Here is a 23,819-nt window from a genome sequence, read left to right as displayed (position 1 = left end):
GACGATACGCTATCGGTTTGAATCATACAAATCAGTGAAATCAGCTCTAGCGCCTACCGTAGCTGCTCTTCAGACTTTTCATCTTATGCCGGCTAGATTATTATGCTCACGCGTTTTCTTTGGCCTTCTTTCAATTAGCTAAGATCTAATGCATATATGTGCCCAATATAATCTGAGAGAGCAGCCAATATCAAATCTTACCTGTTACACTGGAGGGTTGTGAAGAAAATTCCTCCACTCTGGACTTAAATCAAGGTGGAATATTTCCACTGAACTGGACGTGTCTTGAACCTTTGTACCATACCCCTGCACAAGCTAGCCCGTGTGAAATTAATGCAGCTCATCGATTTTTATCTACTCTAGGTGGGTTCGCATGTGCTATCCTATTAGTGTCCGCAAATGGCCCACAATATTTCTTGCGCGAAGAATAAGCTTCCCCAGTTTATAACGGCTTCACAAAATTTAATTTTTTTGGATGTGTCATCTTTGTCACAATGAATTGAACAGTAGTGCATAAAAGAAGACTTATCAACTAATCCTTGAATTTATTGTTTCATTTAGTCATGTCGAGTCACTTTGACTCAGACCCACTTCTCCCTCTCAGAGACGCAACGGCTTTTTTTTTCGACGAATGTCTTGATCTTCAAGATGCTGAATGCGGTGTATAGAGGAGGACCAGAGACAATACGGCGGAACCTCTGACTCGAATATAGCTCCAGACACTCCAACTCTCTCCTGGCCTCAGCCTTGCCATCCTCGTCAGTATCCCATGTAGCAGAGCACCAGGCGCTGCTCAGGTCCGCGGTAAACCATCCGGCGGTCGCACACAGCCACTCAACCCAACAGTGAGCCAGGCACTCTGGAGCCAGCCTTCAGCCTGAGGCACACTGTGGCTTGCATGTGGCTTCTGTCACAAGACACACATGGATGCAACACGAAATAGCCTGCTCTATGCAGGTTGTTTTTCAAACGTGGGTAAAGGGGCAAGGGATGCAGTTTGGGGTCTGTAGCAAACCTTGAGGAGCTCACACAATTAAAAAAAAGAGTACAGAAATCTAAAAAACAAAAACACAATTATGGACCACAAGATTTTTCTTATGAGTCGGATATTTACCTCTTAGAAAATTTTGTTCTTTAAGAGATGAGTTACATTGATTAATATAAACATGTTCTTTCTTGACATTCATATACACATTCATATACACATTATGTTGTTGCGTTATTTAAAAAAGTTGTAAAACAAATGAATGCTGGTTCAACTTTTCCTGTTACCTCTTACAAGAACCTTTTGCTCAAGACCCATTATGCAAGTCAAACGCTAAAAGAAACAGACAAACCCACAGCTAAAAAGCATTATAAAGTTTCAAAGTGTGATCAACAAATATACTCCTTACATGCTTTATTATGATATTATGTATGCCACTTTAGTGAATATAATTTGATGCGTATACAATACATTTTCACAAGACACACATTTTTGGGTTCCTCACTGGAAACAGGGCGGTGGGTAGAAAAAATAAAAATACAACGAAGTCCAGGTGACTGACATTTAAAAGATTGTATAGTTGTTCCACCAAAACCTGTAAAAAGGATGACAAACATAACTATACATAGCTGTCCCTGTTGATGTTTAGGAGCGGGTTCCCTTGCAATGGAATATAAATTTTTGGCATTAAAATTTCTCTTCATTTTTATTTACTAGTTGTTTATTGGCTTTTTGCCTTTATTATTGAGGAACATTAGACACGCCTGACAAGTCACGACAGTACACCACGTCTAACCAGCGAAGTGATTTCCCATTAAGTTTATGAATACGTTCTTTCTGAAAGTTTCTCTGAACATATCAAAACATTGTTTCTTTATCTCGGTTTATAAAATTACTCATTGTTTTTACACACACCACCACATCCCACACCAACACACCCACACACACACACGCCACACACAACATCACATATATATAATATATAATAATAGTCTCTATCGTATTATATATATAGTAATATATCTTAACGACGAAGACATTTTTATCATTTTGCAGAAGAATAGTGGAAAACAGTAGCTTTTGAGATTTGTTCTCCGTGAATTATTCTGTGAACCATTATGTAACATTAAAAGAGAAACATTAGATTCATGTCCAAATAAACAACGTTTTAATGAAAATGTTCCATGACAAATGAACACTGAATCAATACTGTTTTTTGGGTACCCTAATGTTCTTTGACAACATTTTATAAGGACCAAATCAGAACTGGGCTGTTAGCTGGGTGGCAGGGAGAGCGAAGGGCAACAGGACGCGGAGCATGACCCGTGTGTATCTCCGATAAGACCAAGGTATCAGCATATTGCCATGTGCGCTAGCTATGCCCAAGATCATGGGCTTGATGTCTCGGGAATAGCAAGTGAAGAGAAGTGTACCTTTGAATGCGAGGTTGATTTTGGCATGAAATGTAAATGAACATGACCCAGGCGCAGACTCAAGTTTGGCTCCGGCAGGGAGTGCAGTGACACAACACAAAATGTTGGGAACAGTGTGCTACAGCTATGTGAGATGTATGAACAAATGTAAGGCAAAACAACTTGTTTCTTTGAATGTTACTTCAATTAAAAAAAAAAGAGAAACCTAAAATGCTATGAAGTTGACAAATACACATCACAGACATGTCTGAGAGCCCTGTTGAAAAAAAAAAAACAGCATATGCCGGTTAGGTATGTTTCGAAGCATAGTCTGCTGGTTTGAAGCCTGGTTTGAGTTTTGTTTAAGATAGTTCTAGCTGGCAGAACTGGGTTTTAAGCTGGTCCATGTGCTATGTCTGGTACTGAGCAGGACGCTAGTTGCTCAGGACCAGCACATGAAAGAAAACCATCTTAAACCAGCTCATGACCAGCTAAGGGCCAGCTCAAACCAGCAGTCATGCTTCAACCTACCTAACCAACATACAGTATGCTGTTTTTTTTTCACAGGGAATTAAAGTTACTGCATGAAGTGCAGCTTAATTACCAATTACTTTTTCATTCCATTGCATGGTTTAAATTTAGTCTTTTGCACTGGCAGTTGCACTGTTTATGTTTCATGTAATGTCATTTCATTCATCGAGCATTACACTTATTAGAAAGATACATTTCAGTCTATGAACAATATCAATGTTAAAGTGCAGCTGTTTTTATATCAACCCTCTGTCATTCGTTAAAAGGATAATTCACCCAAAAATACTCACACCCCCATGTTGTTCAATACAAATTAGTTGTTCAGAGCTTTGAAATACAAAGAAAACTCAACTGAACAGACATTGAGAAAGAATCCTAAGAATTGAGCAATTTACTATCATCATTATGAAACTTTGTGGAAAGCACAAACGTTTTGGGAATATGGATGGAAAATCAGGTTTCATTAAAATATCTTCATGTGCCTTTTATGGATATTTGAAATTGACACATGGGTGATTTTCTCCCTTTTGTTGGGAACTAACTCTTTAATTATTAATTGTGACTATGGAAGAAAGAGAAAGATTTTTTGCCAAAACAGTGGGTGGGTGTTCATTTGGTTTCAGGTTGGTTAGTAAAATGCTGCACTGTACAAATGCTGTGGAAATAAAGCCAAGCTAAATCAACAAAATTAGTGGTGTGCGTCTTGTGTATTGGTGGACAGTTTAGATCATTGTGCAGTGCAGAAATGAACGATCCCGGCACCGTGGGGAGACGGAACTTTCCACTTTTTGTCCAACATGGCTCACCAGTGTTTTCTCGTGCTAAATAAATCAAAGTAGTCCCATTGAAAAAGTCCTGCAAATAACATGTACTGCTGGGGATGCCATAAATGCGCACCATGAAGCAACTATTTGGTAAGCGCAGTGAGAGATGGAGATAATTATTTCCTGAAATGGATCGGGGAGGATGACGACCTGCTCGAGTAGCGAGACTTCAGCAGACACGCTAGGATGTGGGTCAGTGAGTCTTGTCTCCAAGTGAAAACCCCACCACCCAGACCCCCCGTCTCTACCCCACCCCAACTGCCCTACAGGGAGGTAAAATATTTTATGTTTCCCCCCCTTGTTCCCGGGGAAGTGATATAGCCTCGGCTAAATCTGTTCAATCTCCGCCCCGATTCCCAGGGCAGAGCTTTACGGGCCGTCCAGCGCGGCTGAGCCACCCCACCGAAATGCCCGTGACCTTCCTTACGCCTCGCCCACAGTGACGGCAACACGCTAGCAGGAGGCTCCTTCATCATGTCACGGCGTGCATGTGTATGCGTGCAAGTGTGTGTGTCTGTAGCTTCTCAACCTGCTTCCCAGCTACCCTCCTTATCCTTCCTGACTCTGAATGCCCTGAAGGACTCTGGGAAGGATTTATTCCCACTCTCTCAAGGAGTTTACCTTGCGCTGTGTGTGTTTTGATGCTGGCAGAGCTCAAAACATTGAATATGTTGTGTTGTAAGAGTTCTGAACGCAAGCCAGTTCTAAACATCTGTCTTCTGTTAAACGACGAAAACAAATAATGTGTCAGGGTTGTCAAATCTTACATAATTTGGTGACTTATTACCACCCAGTGTCTTGAAAGAACAACGGTGCTAAAGGACAAAGAGCAGACAGCATATGTAAACTGGTACTTGTATGAAAAAACCAAACTGTTATGGGAGGATTTTTGTGGGTGTTACTCTCCGCCAAAGGCAGTGTGGGAAATTCCTCAGACAGTGACTAAAGCTTCAGTTTATTGCAGCAGAAAAAACTGGATGGAGTTCTTGATATTAACCAACCAAAAATGTGTGGTGTGCGAAGAATCACAGACGTAATTGTGTTTACAGAGCAGCCGCTTTCCATCGCTGCAGCTGTTTGTAAACTGCCCGCACACAATGTTAGAGAATTCCTCTCTCACCAGATGGTGTTTGTATGTCCAATTTGAAAAGAAAAAAAAAGACAATTAATATTATTTATGACCGCAGCATTGCCGCAAACAACACAACCAGTTTTTGACCTAAAAAGGATGCGCGGTCCATTGCGCATCTGTGAATCCCTCAAAGAAATGATTCCGTTGGCTCTTTTCTCCGTCTTCTGTCCTGCTTGAAGGATTATTTAGAGCTGCGGATTATTGCGGTCTGCGATGCAAAACGCACCAGCCTCTTCCCCTGGGCTTCATTTTGAACAGGTCAGAGTTCATGGGGCGGCCCTGTCTATGGCTGTGGTGTTTGGCTGGGGTTCCCGCTGACAGACAGGAAAGGCATGTGATTTACCATTCCACAACCCTTTTTTTTTCCCAGATACGCCACGGCCCTGGTGGGGCTCTGCTGCTAGCCCAGTAGAGAACAATCACAGGAAACTGTAAATGATGAAACGTGCACTGCAGACACTACCTATGAGAGAGCAAGGGATGAAGAGCAAAGAGAGAGAGAACTAGTACAGAAAAAGTGGTGAGTGGAGAAAATGAGAACTAAAAGAGAGGAAAAAGACACTTTAATCAGAGCTGAAGGGAGGTGCATCATGGGCCTCTGGCAGCATGTGCCTAAACAGGCCTGTTCGCTCACTGGGACAAGGACTTCCTGCTCTGAAGATTCCATTTCCTGTGCTGCTGAAGAGTCACAGAACATGCATGCAAGTCCCTTTTGTGCTTTTAAAAGTACTAAAATTAAGTTTTTTGTTCTCAGAAATGTACTATATATTGTACTGATGCTAATTTAGTTCATTAGGTAGTTAATTAGGCTCATTGTGTTTTTATGGTGTTTTGAAATATGTATTTTATTAATCTATTTAAATGTATTTATTTCACATCACTGTGAAGCCTCTTTTATACCTTTTTTTTTTGGGGGGGGGGGGGGGGGGGGTGGGGGGGGGTGGGGGGGGGGGGGGGGGGGGGGGGGGGGGGGGGGGGGGGGGGGGGGGGGGGGGGGGGGGGGGGGGGGGGGGGGGGTGGGCACTTATGTAAGTCTTTTCTCTTTTTTTCTCTGTTCCTAAGGCATCAATTTTTTGCAAGCAGCATGTGAAGCCAAACTGTAGAATCTGTTCAGGGATTCTCCTGCAGTAAATGGAGTAATATTCCTGGAAAGAAAGAAATTAGAAATGTGCATCAGGAACTGACAAGTCCAGCAGGAGTCTTTGAGCTGTCCTCATCTTTGAGCAAGATGTGGCCTGTCCCTGGTCTTGGAATTCAGTCCATTGTTCTTTAGTGGTGGAAATCCCATTCCTTTCCTGTACTGGTTTCCATATGTGTGGTTTGGTTGGTACAGCACCACTGGCATCAAAGTATGTTTGTGTTTGATGTTCATGAAGTTCACAGATTTTGTTATATATAGAGACTGGGTCAAAAAAAAAAAGCCTATTGAACTTTTCTACCATTAATGCCCCACGCTATGGGGTAAATTGTCACACTGAAAGGCTTTTCAATTAAATCATCAATCAATAAAAACACAAAACATTCATGCAACAGCAACAATTATAAACACAAACATTGAACACCACCTTTAATTGGACAAGCTGTTCATAAGTTTTCATTTCATTTAAAGTATTTTTTAATTAAATAAATATTATTTTGTAAATATTCTACAGTACACTTGTTTTATACAATTTAATGAAAGAATTACTGAAAAAAGAACAACAATTATAAAGTTTAATATATAATAATGATATAATATTTAATTATATACTAAATTATAAATAAATGACTTTGAAAAACACATAAAATATGTTTGTGTAATTGGTCTTATGTACGTACAAAATTAAAACTTTGAAAAACACATATTCTGTCCCAATTTAAGATGGTTTTGTATTATTTGGCTTTTCACTTACTGAGATAAAGCCCTTGTTACAAATTTCCCTGGTTTTCCAATTATATTATACATGTAAAATCAGATATTTACTTTGCATCTAAGAAAATGGAATTAAAATCCTCCCTTTAACCCGCAATGCTGCAGTCTTTATGTTGTTATTGAGTATAGGCTATGTAATTTTTCAGGTATGATTTGTATTTTTTTTTTCCTTTTTTTTCCTTGAACAGAATATGCTGCCTTTACATGAGCCAAGGTTCTAACAGGATGAAAGCCTGTAGTACACCTTATTCAAGGTTCATGGGAAAATGCACCATGGCGCTTCAGCACACGGACCACAAATTAAATAATTAATATTGAGAACGCAGCAGGAAACATGACCACTTTAAATCCTCTAAGCAAACAATGAGGTGGGTGCTTAGTAATCAGTGTTCTTTGAAAACAGAGCAGTCTGCCAGTAAGCACACACAATCAGAGGAAGGATCGCTATCTTCAGCAAACTCTTGCCTTAATAACTTACCGTCTGTGGTTTTATTTTTGTCATATCACTTTTATACCTCACAATGTACTCAATCCTTCATTAATAATGATAATATAAAAACACAAGGGGAATTTCCAGAATATGTCACTAATTTTGTACTCTTTTTATGAATGCAGTATGATCCGTTTTACTCAGACCAGCAATTCCAGTGAAACTACATGTAAAAACATCTCACATATTAAAAAGTCAATATGTAAATTGAATGGAAATAGGAAAACCAGACTGTGTTGGATTGCTATTAGGACAATGATTGTTTGTGGGTTTTAACAAGACACTTTCCTAGTATTTGGATCACATGTTTGGAAGTCTCTCCAGGATAAGAACAACACTACAATAAATCAATAAATAATTTTTACAAGCTCGCAGTAAACAGATACAATATAACGTCAGCATTAGCCAAACAAGCAATAAACACAAAGAATATTTCAGTCACTAGCCAACTTGATTATGAGCTGTTCACTGTTGTTTTTAATCTAAGTAGACTCTTGACGTACAGCAAATTCATAAATTAATTTAGATCATTGAAATCGCTTTGTTTTCTGTTGGCTTGTAAGTCTAGGACTGTTGGCCCAGTAAAACCAGGGTGTTCTCAAAGAGTCAGAGACGTCTGTGAATGTGGGATGGGTGCAGAAGTTCACAAAAGTACAATTATAGAAAAGGGAAGTGACGTTTTCTGCCAAATATTTGATTAAAGAATGGAAAAGGAACAGCTTCTCTGTGCTGATAGGACTAGATTATTAAAACAGCTAGATGTATTTCTATCTTTATTTGGATTATGACGTTTTATTTTGCACGAGGCAAGAGAGAGACTCCCAAAATAAAGTTGCACCAGAGCTACCTAACTACTGTAGGAAACATTTTTAGTCATGCTTGAAAGAAAGCTGTTCCCAGATGTTAAGGTGTGATCCCTTTCATGAATCAAAAAGATCCAGTGTCTGTTTGTAATAATGTAGTGCTTTATGAAGCGGAGCACACACGGAGTCACTTTCAAACCAGCCTTTGGGCATTTTGCTTGTGTAAATCTTTCACCTGAAATTTCCAGTTTGCATGGATTCCTATTGAAATAACTGGATTTTGCCTGTGAAAATTTGGTGAACAATGGTAGATGTGACTGTAATTTTAGGCAGAAAAATTCAAATACACTTTGATTAAATGAAAAATATTTCCTTTAATGATGTCACCCAACATTTGTGTGTGACATTAGCTTAGCAACATGCTAATTTCTGTCATGACATCTCTCGGAGGGATTGGCATGGTAATGTATATGACAGTGTTAATGTGTTTGGTCTTGGCTTTACAGGTGGAGCTGGGGAAGGTGGAGGGTTTCTGAAGTGCGCTGCTACTGCTACAACAAACACTAGCCAAGTATTTATGAATGTTGAGCAGTGAGCTCATTGGCTACCAATATAGGTCAGGTTGGCCAGGCTGTGAGAGCTTTTTAAACCAGAAAACCAGCTCAGGATATTTAAAGCAAGTTTTTAAAAATCACATCAATTAAAACAAAGAAAAAACATTTCTATTATAGTTTTAAAGATTATCTTTGATATCTGCCATCAACAATTAATTTAAAATTATTAATTTACATATTAACTATTTTTTGAGGGTTGAAAAATTGCTTGAGGCCCATTGCCTACATATTCTGCAGGTCCTTGTGCGTGCAATTCATCTGCTGAGAGTAGAGCTGATGACAAGGGAGGGTTTTTCCCTCTGGCCCCTACACCACATATGGAACCAATGCAAACAATCACAGAACATCAATCTCTGTGAATGTTGATAACTGCAGATTTTATATAATGATGTGTGTTTGACACGCACACATTTAGAGAGAAAGTCAGACCCCATAGTGTGTGGCACCACCAAATCCGAGGCTTCTTTCCTGTGCTTTTCCCAGAGTCAGAGACACATGTCAGCTGCTTGCTGTTTAGTTCTGCAACTTTTTTTCCACAGTGTGTGTGTGTGCATGCATGTATGTGTGTATTAGTGAGGAAGTTACACATCCTGTTGGAGAACTCACATATCCCTTTGTGAAGTGACCTCCAACAGTATCTTTAGTAATCTGCTGCCTTTAACAGAACACATTTAAAAACATCAGTATTCCAGTGGGACATGTGCTCACTGCAGGAACACATCTTTGTTACTTTAATAATATCTTGATTACGTTTGCAGCGACATTGAATGCATATGTTCCATTTGACTAACATGCAGCTTAATCACAAAGAATAGGCTCTTATAAATGAATGTGAATATGATTGTTTATACTGGAAGTTGGAGAATAAACAGGAACAGAGCTAATTGACAGATAAACAGGAAATAATTTAAGACTAAATCTCTCCCGTTATAGTAACGGACTACAGCAACATGTGAACATTCATGCTGGTCTTGTTCACTTCTTTCAAATAATTTCATGTTTAAGCTTGTATTTGCTCTTGAAGTGCTTATAAGTCAATCAGAAAACATACAGTGACAATGTTTTCAACATATTTTTCCAAACCGTGCGCAAAGAATTGGTGGTATGCCTGAATTGTACAAGGTGTCACTATGACTAATTGGTAATGTCAGTTTTTAAATGTAAAACATTAGATATATAAAAATAGTGTTTTCATAGTTATTTCAAAGAACCATTTTGAGTTCCCTAAAGAATCTTTCCATGAACTGTTCTTAAAGGGGATAGTTCACCATTTTACTCACCCTCAAGTTGTTCCAAACTTGTAGGAGTTTCTTTCTTCTGTTGAAAACAAAAAAACTTCAATAGTTATAGCCAACTGTTTGTTCTGTTTATACCCACATTCTTTGGAATATCTTCTTTTATGTTCAGCAGAAGAAAGAAACTCATACAGGTTTGAAAACGACTTGAGGGTGAGTAAACAATGACAGAATTTTGATATCTGTGCAAGCTATACCTTTAAAAGGAGGATGTTTTTCTAACTGTGAAGAATATTTTAATAATCTAAAGAAAGCTTTTCCACTATAAATATAATTTTATGCAATGGAAAGCTTCCATGAATGTTAAATGTTCATTGCGGAGGTTAAAAGTTCTTCATGGAAAGATTGATTCCAATAATGACATTAATTTCTTAATACGAATGAAAACATGCATAAGACACAAACATAAAAATGCAATTACATCTCAAAATATGAATGTTTATTTATCCAGCATGTGCACATAAAATGTTTTAAGAAACACAACAGTGAAAAAAGCGCCAAACGCATCTGTATGTTCCAGACATAGAGACACAGATAGAAACCTCATCTCTGTTTGTAGATCTGTAGATCTCCAAAAACTGTAAACCCACGTGTGCTAATGTAACTTGCCTTTGAACAAGACTCACTTATACTGAGATTCATATGAACTACAGTACTACAGATAAATTAGTGTGTAAGATTAGACATTTGGATGAATCAAAAGTAAATAAGATAACCCTGCTGAAAAGAGCAGCAAGAATTAACATGCTAGTCCAGACTGGTTCATCTAATTTATCCATGATCTACTAGTCTTTTAGCAGGGGAATGTATGTTGACAGTGACTATAGTTTCTGATGACAGTAACTCTATTCTGTTTTGGTTTCTTTAATCAAAGTATCTATATATATATATATATATCTATATATATATATATATATATATATATATATATATATATAATATAATATATACCTACCGTATATATATACCTATATATAAAAACTTAGTACTCCTACGAGACAATAAAACATTTCGCATACATTGAATATATTGTCAATATTGCCCTGTATGTGGATAAAAACAAAAAAAAAAATACCACCCACCACAAAAAAATCTTAATAATCAACAATTCTAACAACATAATAATAAAACATCATAAAGCTGATTAAATGGTTTTAAAGTAAAGAAAAAAAAATATTTGGCCGAGATACAGCTATTTGAATATCTGGAATCTGAGGGTGCAAAAAAATCTGAATATTGAGAAAATCGCCTTTAAAGTTGTCCAAATGAAGTTCTTAGCAATGTATATTACTAATAAAAAAAAGTTTTGATATATTTACGGTATGAAATTTATGAAATATCTTCATGGAACAAGATCTTTACTTAATATACTAATGATTTTTGGCATAAAAGAAAAATCGATCATCTTGACCCTTACAATGTACTTTTGGCTATTACTACAAATATACCCATGCTACTTAAGACTGGTTTTATGGTCCAGGGTCACAAATGAATCACATAACTGATAACAAGATTAAGTTCAGGATGAACAAAAAGAGCAGGACAAGGTCATCAGTATCTTCTGGAATCACGTCATAGTGATTTTGTCTCTTTCATTGTTTATTCCTTTCTTCTACTACAGGTTCTTTGAGCCAGAATATTCCATAGATCCATAGATGTGGAATCCATCATCCAATACATCACTGTGGCTCAACCGTCACTAAAACAACACAGTGCCATAAAGAAAAAGCTTCATTAGGGTGTGATCCTCAGTTCATAGGTTCACCCACTGAACACCTCCATTTCAATAAAGAAATCTGAAAGACTGACAATGTGTGATGTTCTCCAAAGTGTTCCACTGGATCATCATGGAAAAGATTCACGTGGCTTTAATATTCCATATACAATACAGTATTTTCTCCAGTTCCCATCCAGAAAACATGAGATAACTAAGGCCTCTATGAAACAGGAAAGTCTTCTGGGTGCCTGTAGTCCAAAGTAACCAGATGTATGTCCAGTAGGCCTCTTCTCACACACATCTCAGTCAGTGGTCCTCTCCATGGGGCTGTTCTCCCAAGGGTCAAAGAGTTAGAGTCTCTCACATGTACAAGTTGTCTGATCGGAGAATGGTGGTCTCCAGATTGTGAAAACTCTTTCCGTTTAGAGTCTCCATGTGGCTGTCGATGCTGTAACATCGATGGACCTCTGTCATGGAGGAGGCCGTGAAGGATGCAGAACGCAGGGCCTCAGTGTTCGCAATTGTGCTGCCAAACTGGATGCGGTACTGGTTCCAGTGCCTTCGTAACACACCTTGCACCTAAACAAACAAGATACAGATTGATAGTAAGTATAATGACAAACATCTTTATGTTTTGATCTACATGTAAAGAAAACATTAACAATTATGAATGCACTGAAATTGCTTACCTCGCTATTGAAAAAGCAAAATATAGTGGCAACCAAAAGGCCCTGTGTAAAAAAAAGATTATTTTATAAGCTTCAAAGTTACTGTTTTTTTCTAGTGTAAACCAATGTGTATGGAGGAGTGTGTCACATTAAAATATAAAATGAAAAAGGAAACAATTATTAATGTTAATTAAAAAATAAAAATATAACTAAATCACTTTTCACATCAACAAAAAATGTTAACAATAGATTTAAATGAGTGCTGTCAAATCGATTAATCATGATTAATCGCATCCAAAATAAAAGTTTGTGTTTACATAATATATGTGTGTACTATGTATATTTTCATGTATATATAAATACACACACATACATGTATATATTAAAGAAATATATGTAACATATATTTATCTTTATGTATAACAAATCATATCTAATTATGAATACTTATATACATGTAAATATTTCATAAATATATACATATGTGTGTGGCTATTTATATATTTTGGATGTGATTAATCATGATTATTCGATTTAACAACACTCATTTAAATACAATAAGATTTAAATATTTAAATAAAATCTAATAGACTTAACTGAGATTAAATTGTTTTATCAATTATTTAAAATTCAGTTAAATCGAACTAATATATCATTAATACATAATTTGCAATGTTTAAATATTTTTTATTATAATTTAAATGTATACATTTTAATTATGTTTTTTTAAGCAATAAGCCCGAAGAAGCTGTAGTTTACAGTGAATTTATAACAGCTAAGGGGTGTTGTTTGGCACGACGCGAAGCGGAGTAAATAAAAACAGTATTCTTCCACCAGACAACGTAGTTTCTCAGAAACAATTTTGGTTCCAACAAAGTGGTTGCCGAGCAATGCACAGAAATAAACAAAGGTGTATGCTTGTAGTGTAATTTACAACAGCTTCGAACGCGGCTCAGCCAATCAGAATCGAGGACCGGAACTATCCATTTTATAAAAAGTATTTAAAAATTGTATCTCTTTTTTCATTCACCAAGTGATTAAAAAATGCATGTATGTGGTTTAATTTAATGTTGATAAATTAAGTCTTTGATCTATGCAATTTAATGCAAGATGTATATAAAAATGAGGTTTTAATAACTTATTTTATTGTTACATTTAACTACATATTTCAACATTAATTAATTAAAGTTTCAAATATGTATATTTATAGTCCAAGTTGATTTATTTATTTGCAGTTTTATTTTTTTAATAAATGCTCTTGTCAACAGCACTTACCTGGTAATTCATAAGTATGGTCATTGTATGAATAAATATCTCAGAGGTGAGCCGTCCGTCGGGTTTGTAGGGCAGCAGTATGTACTGAATGCCCAGCAGAGGTACCAGGATTAAGGTGGCCCTGACGGCCCTCATGTACAGACTGGATTCTGCCTGGTGGGTCACCTTCAGCTTAGTGATCAACACTCTCACAATGTTTAAAAGGAAGAAGAGGTTAACCTGTGGAAACCAAGCAGAGAAAAAAAATCAACTATACAGAAAGAAAGGAATGCATTGCATTACTTCTAAACCAAAACTAGTAAAGACACACTGTTATGCCACATATTTCTTTCTACATTTTTTGAAATGTTAATAAAAAATGTCTTTTGCACCCCACTGTACATTCAAAAATGGATTAAAAGGTAAATTCTAAAGTTTGGATTATGTTATGTTACCTGGAAATACATATTCAGATAGACAAGGCTATCAAAATACCTGTAAATTGTCATATAAACAGCCACGGATATAACCATATATTCATGACTGGTGGTGGACCAAATAGTTTAAGATTCGGTTATTATATTGCGATTGTGATATTCCAGCACAGTCTCATGGCCATTTGCCAGTATTTTATATTTATAATTCATATGAATTTGTATGATTTTATCCATACATTTTCATACAATCTGCTTACATCCCAGTAGGGGTGGACCCTAATGCTTACTTTTTTTCTAAAAATCATTTATTTCTGTATGATTCACATCGTACAAATGAAATCGCCACCTCGTAAAACGGTTACGGTTTCCTGTGAGTATTGGTTGGATATCTGCCATCAACCAATTCTGAAAGTATAAATATTCTTGTAAACAGCAATAACTTTGTATAATGACACAAAATAAGTTTTAAACTGGCAATTGCAGCACTGCAGAAGTCAGTCCAAGATTCATTTGATACTGAGCATGTGTTCATTACATGCTTTTATGGGCTGCATTGAAATTCATTCCTATTTAGAACTGACCTCAACAGAAACAACAAAGAGAACCCGGCACTTTGATTAAAACCGCCAGAGCTTAAGATGTTTTTTTTTTAATCAAGATCATGCAGATACATTTCCAAAGGTGGGTAGAAGATAATCAAGAGAGATAAAGTGTGAGAAAATGAAATAGTAAAAGACAATAAGACTAGAAAAAGAAAAAAGGCTTACCAACAGGGCTGCACAGATGGGACCATGAATAATGTAGAGCAGAGAAGTGTTCGAGCTTATCCAACAGCTGTGGACAAAAGTGTAAGAAAAGTTCTGATTTACGGAAAGCAGAACCAATGAACGCATGAACACTTTGTTAAATGTTCGGTGACATCACTGCTATGATTTCACAAGATATTCTGCAGAGACTCTGCCTGGTCACTGTATTCCAGTGTCCTGACAGAAGCTGGGATGAACTGAACATATTTTTTTTTGAAATTGAGAACTAATTCAGTTTTTAAAATTGGTTCCATGGAACTACAATGCTCTAACAGTGTTTATTAGCTACAATCTACAGCATAAGAAATGAGATTTTTTTGTGCAGTCGGAATTAAAAAAAAAATGAAAATTTAAATTTGACAGAAAGAAATATACTTTAAGGGTAAAAAAGTTGAAATAATTCATCATTTTTAATGTTGAATGAAAGAAATCTCATTTATTTATTAAAAAATATAGGAATAACAGTAATTATCAATGTTGAAAATATTTTTTTTTTCAAACAAACATTATTTACAGTAAAATTATAAAATTATTTACTGTCACTTTTGAGCAATTGAAATGCTTCTTTGATGAAAAAAAATCTATTTCTCTTTTTTAAAAATGAATTTAAATATCCATTTAATTACCAAATACCTTTGAATGCTAGTGTATCACATGAAAATATTAATAATAATAAATCCTGAGCATTAAATCAGCATATTAAAATGAAGACTGAATGAATGGTTGAATTCAGCTTTGTCATCATAGAAATAACTTACATTCTTAAATAGTAAAATAGAAAACCGTTATTTTAAATTGTAATAATATTTAACAATATTACAGTTTTTACTGTTTTCACCAAATACACGCAGCCCTTATGAGAGTAAAAGACGCCTTCCAAAAGACTTCTTTAAAAAATCGTAATAATTCCAAAATATTTGGTAGTGTATATATATATACACACTGTATATTTAACATTCAACATTAATATATAACATTAAAATATGCTCTCAAAATAATACGGTTAAAACTTTAAAAAATAAGCATTTTTTTAACAGTAATATAAAAAAGGTACTGTTGCTCAGTATATAACTATGATCACTTATGAAGAGGAGGGATGCTTCCTCAAAAGAAATGTTACTGGAATCATTATAGAACCAGAATCACTAAGCAGGATCAGAATTCTTAATTTCCTATTCGTTTTAACTCACTTGTCATTGTAGTAATAACTTCGGGATATTGCATGGATGAATGCAGGTATTAACGGGAAGCCTGGAAAACATTTGAAAAGAATGAAATTACTAAATGTGAGCAGAAAAAAGAAAGCTGCTTTATTTTGGTGCATTTCAGCGAGGCAATTTTAAAAACATACCCCATCCTAGGAAGTAATACCACATGAGGTGCTGTTTCTCAGCAAACACTGCCACCACAATGAGCGTGTGCAGGTAGATTCCCTCACACAACATCCAGAAGTAGTTACAGCCCAGGAGATATTGATGGATGAACACGGACACTTTACAGCTCACCTGGGAGAGAAAACATCAATGCCAAATCAAAATGACCCTGTTCACTTTCTTAATACACATTCCTGGTCATATTGTGCGTGACATGAGAGCCCACTATTCTTACTGTACTGTACACTTACTGGGTTGGCTTGAGTTACTTCTTGGTTGTTTGCAACACAAGTGAAAAAGATGATGGTTATAACCGAGTTTAGCACAAAAGAGAAGAACATATTCTTGTGCAGAGTTATCCTTTGACAACTTAAGCTCCTGAGTGGAAGAAAACAGAAAACTATATTAGACTGAGTGGAAAGGGAGGTATGTTTATATGATATGACGACAAGGTTTTTTTCCACATTACTTACTTAAAATAGAAAAATATCCCCAGAGAAGTAAACAAAGATATCAGCGACAATCCATGACCAATCAAAGCCAAGTAGTAGAGATTAATTGCTGTCTGAAAAGGAGGAAAGAAAACAGGAGGATAGATATACAAAACTTACCATATGAACAAAAACAAAAGTTATGTGAAGCAAAGTGTAGATAGAATGGACCACGAGTCCTAAATTAGAGCTCACCCTTTTGTGATCATTAGACTTATGTGTACAGCCCGTGTAATTTGTCCATGTTCTGTTACTCTCTGGGTGTACGAACCAGTGGCCTGAATCAGTACAAATCTTCGTTACCATTTCTGATAAAACACAATTTGGATTAGTCAGGCTTTTATATAAAGTATTAAGCAACCTTCATTCAATGGGCAAGAAAAAAAGAAAATCTAACATGCGACTCACCTGAGGTGTCAAAATCATTAAAGTAGCCTGGACAGTGCTGAGCTGAAGTGATTCCTGCTTCCAAATCGTCCCAGCACATCCATCCATCCCAGGTTCGTTTACACATAGAGCCATCTGCAATAGAGTTATTTGCAGTTATTAATAACATAAAAACTTGGAACTTGTAGTCTTGGTCTTTCTTAAACCATGCCTGTAAAACAGGTGTCTACATTTGGCAACCTCCTTTCAGACAAGACTGCTGTAAGAGTGTAGAGTGCAGCAGTTGGATTCCGGAAGTAAATATTCCATTCATTTTCTCCATAGGTAAAGTTATTTTTAACAATAACTTGACCCTTAAAGACAGATATACTTTACTGTGATCTCTGAGGTTGTCAATGGAATATACTTTTTTTTAAGCCATCAGTTTGCATTTTTTCAACCTATCATCAACCTAGAATCATGTTTCACAGCATTTTTTTCTGGTGTAAACTACATTACCCATGATACTGTAAAGAAAATTCCATCGATAAGAGAGTCGTGGTGAGCAGATCGCGCCAAAAGTTCCCACTCCCATGTAACACCACACTCTCAACTACTTAAATATTTCTAAATATATGCATATTTTGCAATAAAGGTAAACTATATTGTTTATACACACGCTCACACTACAAAGTCTTTTTTGCTTCATTCAAAGTCTGTAATGCTGTGATTCACCTTATAGCTAGCTGCATTGGTTTGTGGCTCTTTAATGAAGACTTTTTTTTTAAATCCCTATGGGAAAAATGAACGGAAACCATGTCCAGAAAATGTTGTTGGACACTGTTGCACTCTATGAATGTTGTATGATTCTAGTGAGTTGCAAATGGATCCTCAGTTTTGGGGGGCGCTGCCAAACAGCTTTTAACAGCTGTTACAGAACATCCGCCTCCCCTTGTCAAGCTTTAATCACCATCCTTTAAATGTAACTTGTGTCTCGTAGACAGCAATGAATCTTAATTCAGAGGCCAGACAGCTGATGTTGAGCTTCTGTAGATGAACAAATGCATGTTGTAGGACACACCCAACAGAATGTTTCCAATTAATCATCTGTTTATTTAAGAGCCTTCCTTTAAGTTCCAGGATGATGTGACAAAACATCATACGATTCGGTCCATGCCCCCTAATATTCATAAGAGCAAAAGACGGACTGAGTTGTAGTTTATAGCTATTACTCAGAGTCAAGTGAAGTATGAACCTCTCTCACCTGTTCTGTTGTGATTAGTGTCTTTCATAATCTTCTGGTAACATTCAAACTGGGCGGTCAAAATATTGTGACGAGTGATGTCCATTTCATGGCCTTTCTTTTGTGCCGTACCTCCAGTGTTGTTTTCTGAGAGGACCACCACAAAAAACTATTCAAAAATATGAAAAACAAAAGATTGACATTAGATGATGAACGTCAAAAATGGCAGATACATAAACTTTAGAAAACAAATATTTGTTTGTCTGTCCAGGACCTTTGAATTGCATAACAGCTGCAAATGCACACTCAAATTACTGTTTGTTTGTTGATTACTTAAAACTTTTCATGGATCAGTTTGTTTCGTTACACTTGAGTTAATGATGAATTATTTTACAATAAATAGCTAGCTAGAAAAGTTAACCCAATAAAATTATGTAAATCTGTGTATAACTTTTGTCTAAAATTGTTTATGACAAACAAATACCTCAGAGGTAGCCAACAGAAAGAGAAATGAGGTAATCCAGCATCCAAACATGGCTCCAGTGTTCGGCTTTCGTGTATCCAAATGATCTGAATGCTTCCGCTGAAAGCAAACAGAGTAATCTATTTTACATCAAAAGTACTGAGTGAGGACCAGACACCTTGCTAATAAATTTAGGTTAATTGTTAAGCTGAACAAAGAGTGTAGGTGAGCTACAATGAAAACATGAAATTAGGGATTTCCCTAAAGGATTTCTGATGGTTATTTTTGTCAAGCTGACAGTAAATTCCCGGTTCCAAGAAAACAAGCCACTGGAGCCAGGTGAACTGTCGACCTACTGTCGCTCCCAGGAGTGCGGTAACATTGCTGTTGTTAAGTTGGAAAAGAGGGTAGAATCAAAGCCTGCTTTACATGAAAGTTCAGTCCATCAGGGTGCCGATAATCGAAACACAAAAGGCAAGAAGGCATCATTAAACATGCATTACACGGTTCACCGTGGCTGTTTTGGCTCGCTTGATAGATAACATCATAAATCAGTTTCAAAGCATAGGAAGATCTGTTTTAGCCACAATAAAGTTGCTTGCAAAAAAAGTATTCACTATTTTTACATGCTAATGTTTTATGACATCCTGGACTACAGTTTGATTATACACAACCCCGGTTTATTCTTTTTATGGTGTTCCATGTGGAACTATCAGAGCATTCCAAAACATCTTTAACATCTGCCTTGATTCTGTTGTTATTTCCTTTTTAAATTAATACCTGTCGGTATGGCCATGGCCAAGGGGCTGAAACGTCATGTGATTCTTTTGTTCGGCCTCCAAACATTTCCTGCTTGGATGGGGACCCAAAACCACATGACTAGACTCATATGTGGAAAATTATCCATTTGGATTTGTCTTTAGTCTCAAAAATGAACATGCTTCCCAGAAGTCCAGACAAAGTGAATTAGCGAACGTGTGTTTTTTTTTATAACTTCCATTTGGACAGGAAATATTTCTCGATGCAAAATGGCAATAATGGCAACTTTTGAAGAAATTTCTGTATAGGTTTTTTTTTATCTTGTACTACTGTAATAATACCAGTATTTTGCTTCATAAATAATGATAAATGTATTACATATACAGTACACATTGCTCTATCTGATTTAAAAACATGAAACTGAATTACATGAGAAGGTGCATTAGGAACATCAGGCACATGCATGTTCTGTTTGGTAACATGACTAATTACATAAAAAATATATATATTCTTTTTTCATTTCTCTTGTTCATTTCAGATATTACAGATCAGATCATGGAGAATATTTAAGAGAAAAAAGACGGTTAATAGGGATAGAGTAGGTAGGTATGGAAGCCACCCTCTGATATCATAAAAAATAAATAAATACATTTGGGCACCCACTGAATTAAACCACAATGGCATGAACTGTACATTGATTACATCATTTTAGCCATTTTTATTACCAACTGATTAAAATGTATATTCTCCTCAAATTGACCAGTTGGTGTCCAAGCAGAGTAACCTCATAAACTGTTTCCATTAAGTTTGACAACCAAACAAAAAGAAAGAATTTTGAGCTGTATATCAGTTTTTCATTGAAACCAAACATTCTTTTTCTGAAATATTTTGTTTAAAATGTCACTTGAATTGATGTAATCACAAGCCAGAACTGTTGCAGTTGCATGCTCAGTGAATGTTATGAATGTCTTTCTACAGTATCCAGTGTGTCAGATTCTGTAAAAAAGACATACAAAATGTGCTGTGCCATTGGCCCCCAGGACCAGGACTGAAAACAAACTCTTATAAAAACACATGTAAGTGTAATTTTCGTTGTTACTCTCTCCTTATACATAGAGATAACTTTGAGACACTGGTAGAATACATTACTGAAGAGTGTAAACATTGTGGTACATTGCTTGATTTGAACATCCCAGCCAGCTCAACATAGCAACATTTGTGCAAACAATGACAAGAGTTTGGGGCCAGATCTTTGTCCAGTCAGACAGTTTTCTGGAAACCTGTTTGAAAATATTAATCAATTGCACTGGCTGTAACCTTCACATTATCATCACCAATCCTCCAGTGTGTCTACAATAGTTTTGTAGTTCAGCCAATTCTGTTCCATTTTGCAAAACATATTCGCCTAAGCAATGTAAATCACCGTGTCTCTGGGACATCAGCATTTATATGAATACAAGAACTCAGTCCTGTAAGCTCCAAACCCTGACAGATCCACTCTCTGTACTTCATTCGAGATCAACAGACAGCCATTTATTGAGATACTACATAATATAATATTTGTATTGCATGATTCATTATGCAAAATTCATGCCACTTCACAGGACAGATGAATTTGTATCTACCATATCCATATAATTTATCAGGTGCCCAAAATATATCAAGATAGTTATATTGTCTTTGTATATTGAATACTTTGAGAACTAAAGTTCAGACAGAAATGCAGAAGTTATAGTAAGGGTAACTCAAGATATGTTAAAAAAAAAGAAAGAAAGAAAGACGACTATGAATTATCAGCTTGAATGTACTAAGTGTGCTTTGATGAATGACATTTCTTAATCGGCCGAACATTTTCTTGATGACTGCGTTTACAATAAATCTACATTAAAAAGACAGAGATGTGATGAAAGAAATACAAAAAACATTCCATAAAACTACTTAAAGAGAGGAAAAACAGCTATAAATCTGGCCATTCAGGTGTTGGTGGTGAGCATAAATCACTTAGATGTCATTCTAAGAGGAATGTGAAAATAAAGTGTTTTCCTAGACGTTTTGGATGATTGGATGACCCCAGCATTTGGTGGAAAAACAGAGGGCTAAAACATGATAACCCATTGCCCTTCCTGTGAAGCTAAAGGAGTGGTTTATAGATGTGACTTTCCCAGAAACCCTTCTCTCTCAAACCCAAACCCTCCCTCCCTTTCTCTCCTGTCACTCTCTCTACTGGGCCTGGTTGCAAAAAGCCACTCTCCAGATCTTAAATCAGGAAGCACACTGACAGTTAGTTTAACTCACGTCCGTTTAGGAAACACCCATGGATATAACACCAAATTTTTCCACGCTTCACTTAAAGTGACACAGCATAAAGTTGTATTCATGGGGGCAGTCATGGCCTAATGGTTAGAAAGCGCCCTCTTCCACTCTCAATAACACGAATGAGGTGAGACCCTTGAGCAAGGCACCAAATCCCCAACTGCTCTCCGGGCGCTGCAGCATTGGCTGCCCACTGCTCTGAGTGTGTGTTCACGGTGTGTGTGAGTGTTTGTTCACTTCTCACTGCTGTGTGTGTGCACTTGGATGGGTGAAATGCAGAGCACAAATTCCAAGCATGGGTCACCATACTTGGCCACACATCACGTCCTTTCCTTTCCTTCCTCCTTTCCAGCAGAAATAATGTGCACACTCACAGAGATAACTGTTAGACTGTTCAACTGAAATCATTCTGTCATTCTGTCAATATCTGTCAAATTTCAAAGGCTGAAATCTCCTGCAGTTTAAAAAACAAACAAAAAAACAAAACAAAGGTTTTGCTTGTGTGTAAGTCTTTCATATTAACACAATAACAAATGTAAGTCCTTAAAATGTAATGTGAAATCTGTAAGCAGTCGACATTTATATTTAAGTAACAGTTGTTCTCTATGCCAAGTTTTAATACAAGTCAAAATAATATAATTGGTCAGAACCCTGCAAACCATCTAATTGACTTTCATGACTTTTTTTAAAACACGTGTTCTTTAAATGTTCAAGAGATCCATTATCCATTACACAGCTACAAACCTCAATGTTCAACTAAAAGACATCACTGTTAATTAGTTTAAAATTTTCAAAAGGATTTTTCTTTTTTAGTGGCATGCATCTACGGTGTCACCAGGACTGTAATACCGGGAATTATAATTTAATGGCAGCAAATTATTGCCATATGTAAATAAACACATATTTTCCACAATATTTAAACTAATCATGGTTTAAAAAGAAAGAAAAAAAGAAAGAAAATGTGCAGAGACACTAGGTAGAACAACCACTTCACTCGACAAATTAATGCTAATAACCTTAAAATGGCCAAATACTGGCAGTTATATGAAATATTAAGCAATAACATCAGTTTATCACTACTGTTTAGAATATTGTAATATAAACTCACCATTTAATTTTTGTGTAATGTTTAAATGTCATTGCAAATGTAATCATTCTGAACACTGATGAATGTACTAAAAGATTTCAGTCAAACTGAGATCAATAACTGTCAGTCTTTACTACAAAAAAAAGTGATTTAGTCTAAGTTGGTACAGGAACCTTTCAAGTTTTAAAGGTTCTTGAATAACAAGCAAAATTAACAAATCATCAAATTTAGAGCGACTCACCACGCTAACAGCAATTAATAGAATTTAATTATTTGAGAAAAGAAAATGGACTTAAATAAGTTTTCTATTTCAGTTCTGAGCAATATGACACAGCAGGATGCCTGGTAAAGTTTACTTAAGTGCGCAGTGAGTTTATTTAGAAACCAAGATCGAGAAATACGCGTCGTAACAATGCATCTACATGCTGACATAGTTTAATAAATTCTCGCTCTTACCTCGTTAGCTCGGTCCTGTTCTCCGCTGCGGCAGTACGTAGTGTGTAGTGTGTACTGGGAGATGTGCTCGGTGATGAGTTGAGGCCCCTGAAGCTGCAAAGCAGTGTGTAACGGGTTTCCTGTGACATCACACACACAGCTCAACTGAGTGTCCCGTTACACTGCAAACGAGCGTTCTGGTTCTGTCCCGTCTCCAGCCTCGCTGACACCATTTAAATGCGACTTTGATTAGACTGTGCCCATATTTAATCTAAAGGAAAGTCTAATGTAAAAAACAAATAATGAAAGGATGAACGAATACGTGCATAAATAAACAGATCATGTTATCCAATCCAAAAAAATGTGTGCTTTAGTTAACTTTAATTTAAACGAAGGTCAAAGCATATGA

At 36.4% G+C, this 23,819-nt stretch overlaps 1 protein-coding gene across 2 annotated transcripts; it reads right to left on the bottom strand.

Moving 5' to 3' along the window:
• Window positions 1-11,278: 11,278 nt before the first annotated feature.
• LOC109051715 (calcitonin gene-related peptide type 1 receptor-like) lies at window positions 11,279-23,581 on the bottom strand. Of its 2 annotated transcripts, none has more exons than XM_019069198.2 (13): window positions 23,432-23,581; window positions 18,838-18,936; window positions 18,375-18,522; window positions 17,153-17,266; window positions 16,940-17,052; window positions 16,727-16,818; window positions 16,505-16,631; window positions 16,232-16,385; window positions 16,071-16,131; window positions 14,842-14,908; window positions 13,659-13,877; window positions 12,405-12,446; window positions 11,279-12,294 (listed from the first exon to the last, which is right to left on the bottom strand). In XM_019069198.2, exons 2-13 carry the CDS (start codon window positions 18,886-18,888, stop codon window positions 12,076-12,078), a joined length of 1,407 nt encoding a protein of 468 aa, XP_018924743.1. In that variant the 5' UTR covers window positions 18,889-18,936; window positions 23,432-23,581; the 3' UTR covers window positions 11,279-12,075. The 2 variants fall into 2 exon arrangements, with proteins under 2 accessions (XP_018924743.1, XP_042610964.1); XM_042755030.1 differs by having other exon boundaries at window positions 16,940-17,022.
• Window positions 23,582-23,819: the final 238 nt, after the last annotated feature.

This window comes from Cyprinus carpio, unplaced genomic scaffold, assembly GCF_018340385.1.
Source record: "Cyprinus carpio isolate SPL01 unplaced genomic scaffold, ASM1834038v1 S000006627, whole genome shotgun sequence".
NCBI classification, from domain to species: domain Eukaryota; kingdom Metazoa; phylum Chordata; class Actinopteri; order Cypriniformes; family Cyprinidae; genus Cyprinus; species Cyprinus carpio.
The sequence above is the reverse complement of the archived record's forward strand: the minus strand, read 5'-3'. Positions and strand labels throughout refer to the sequence as shown.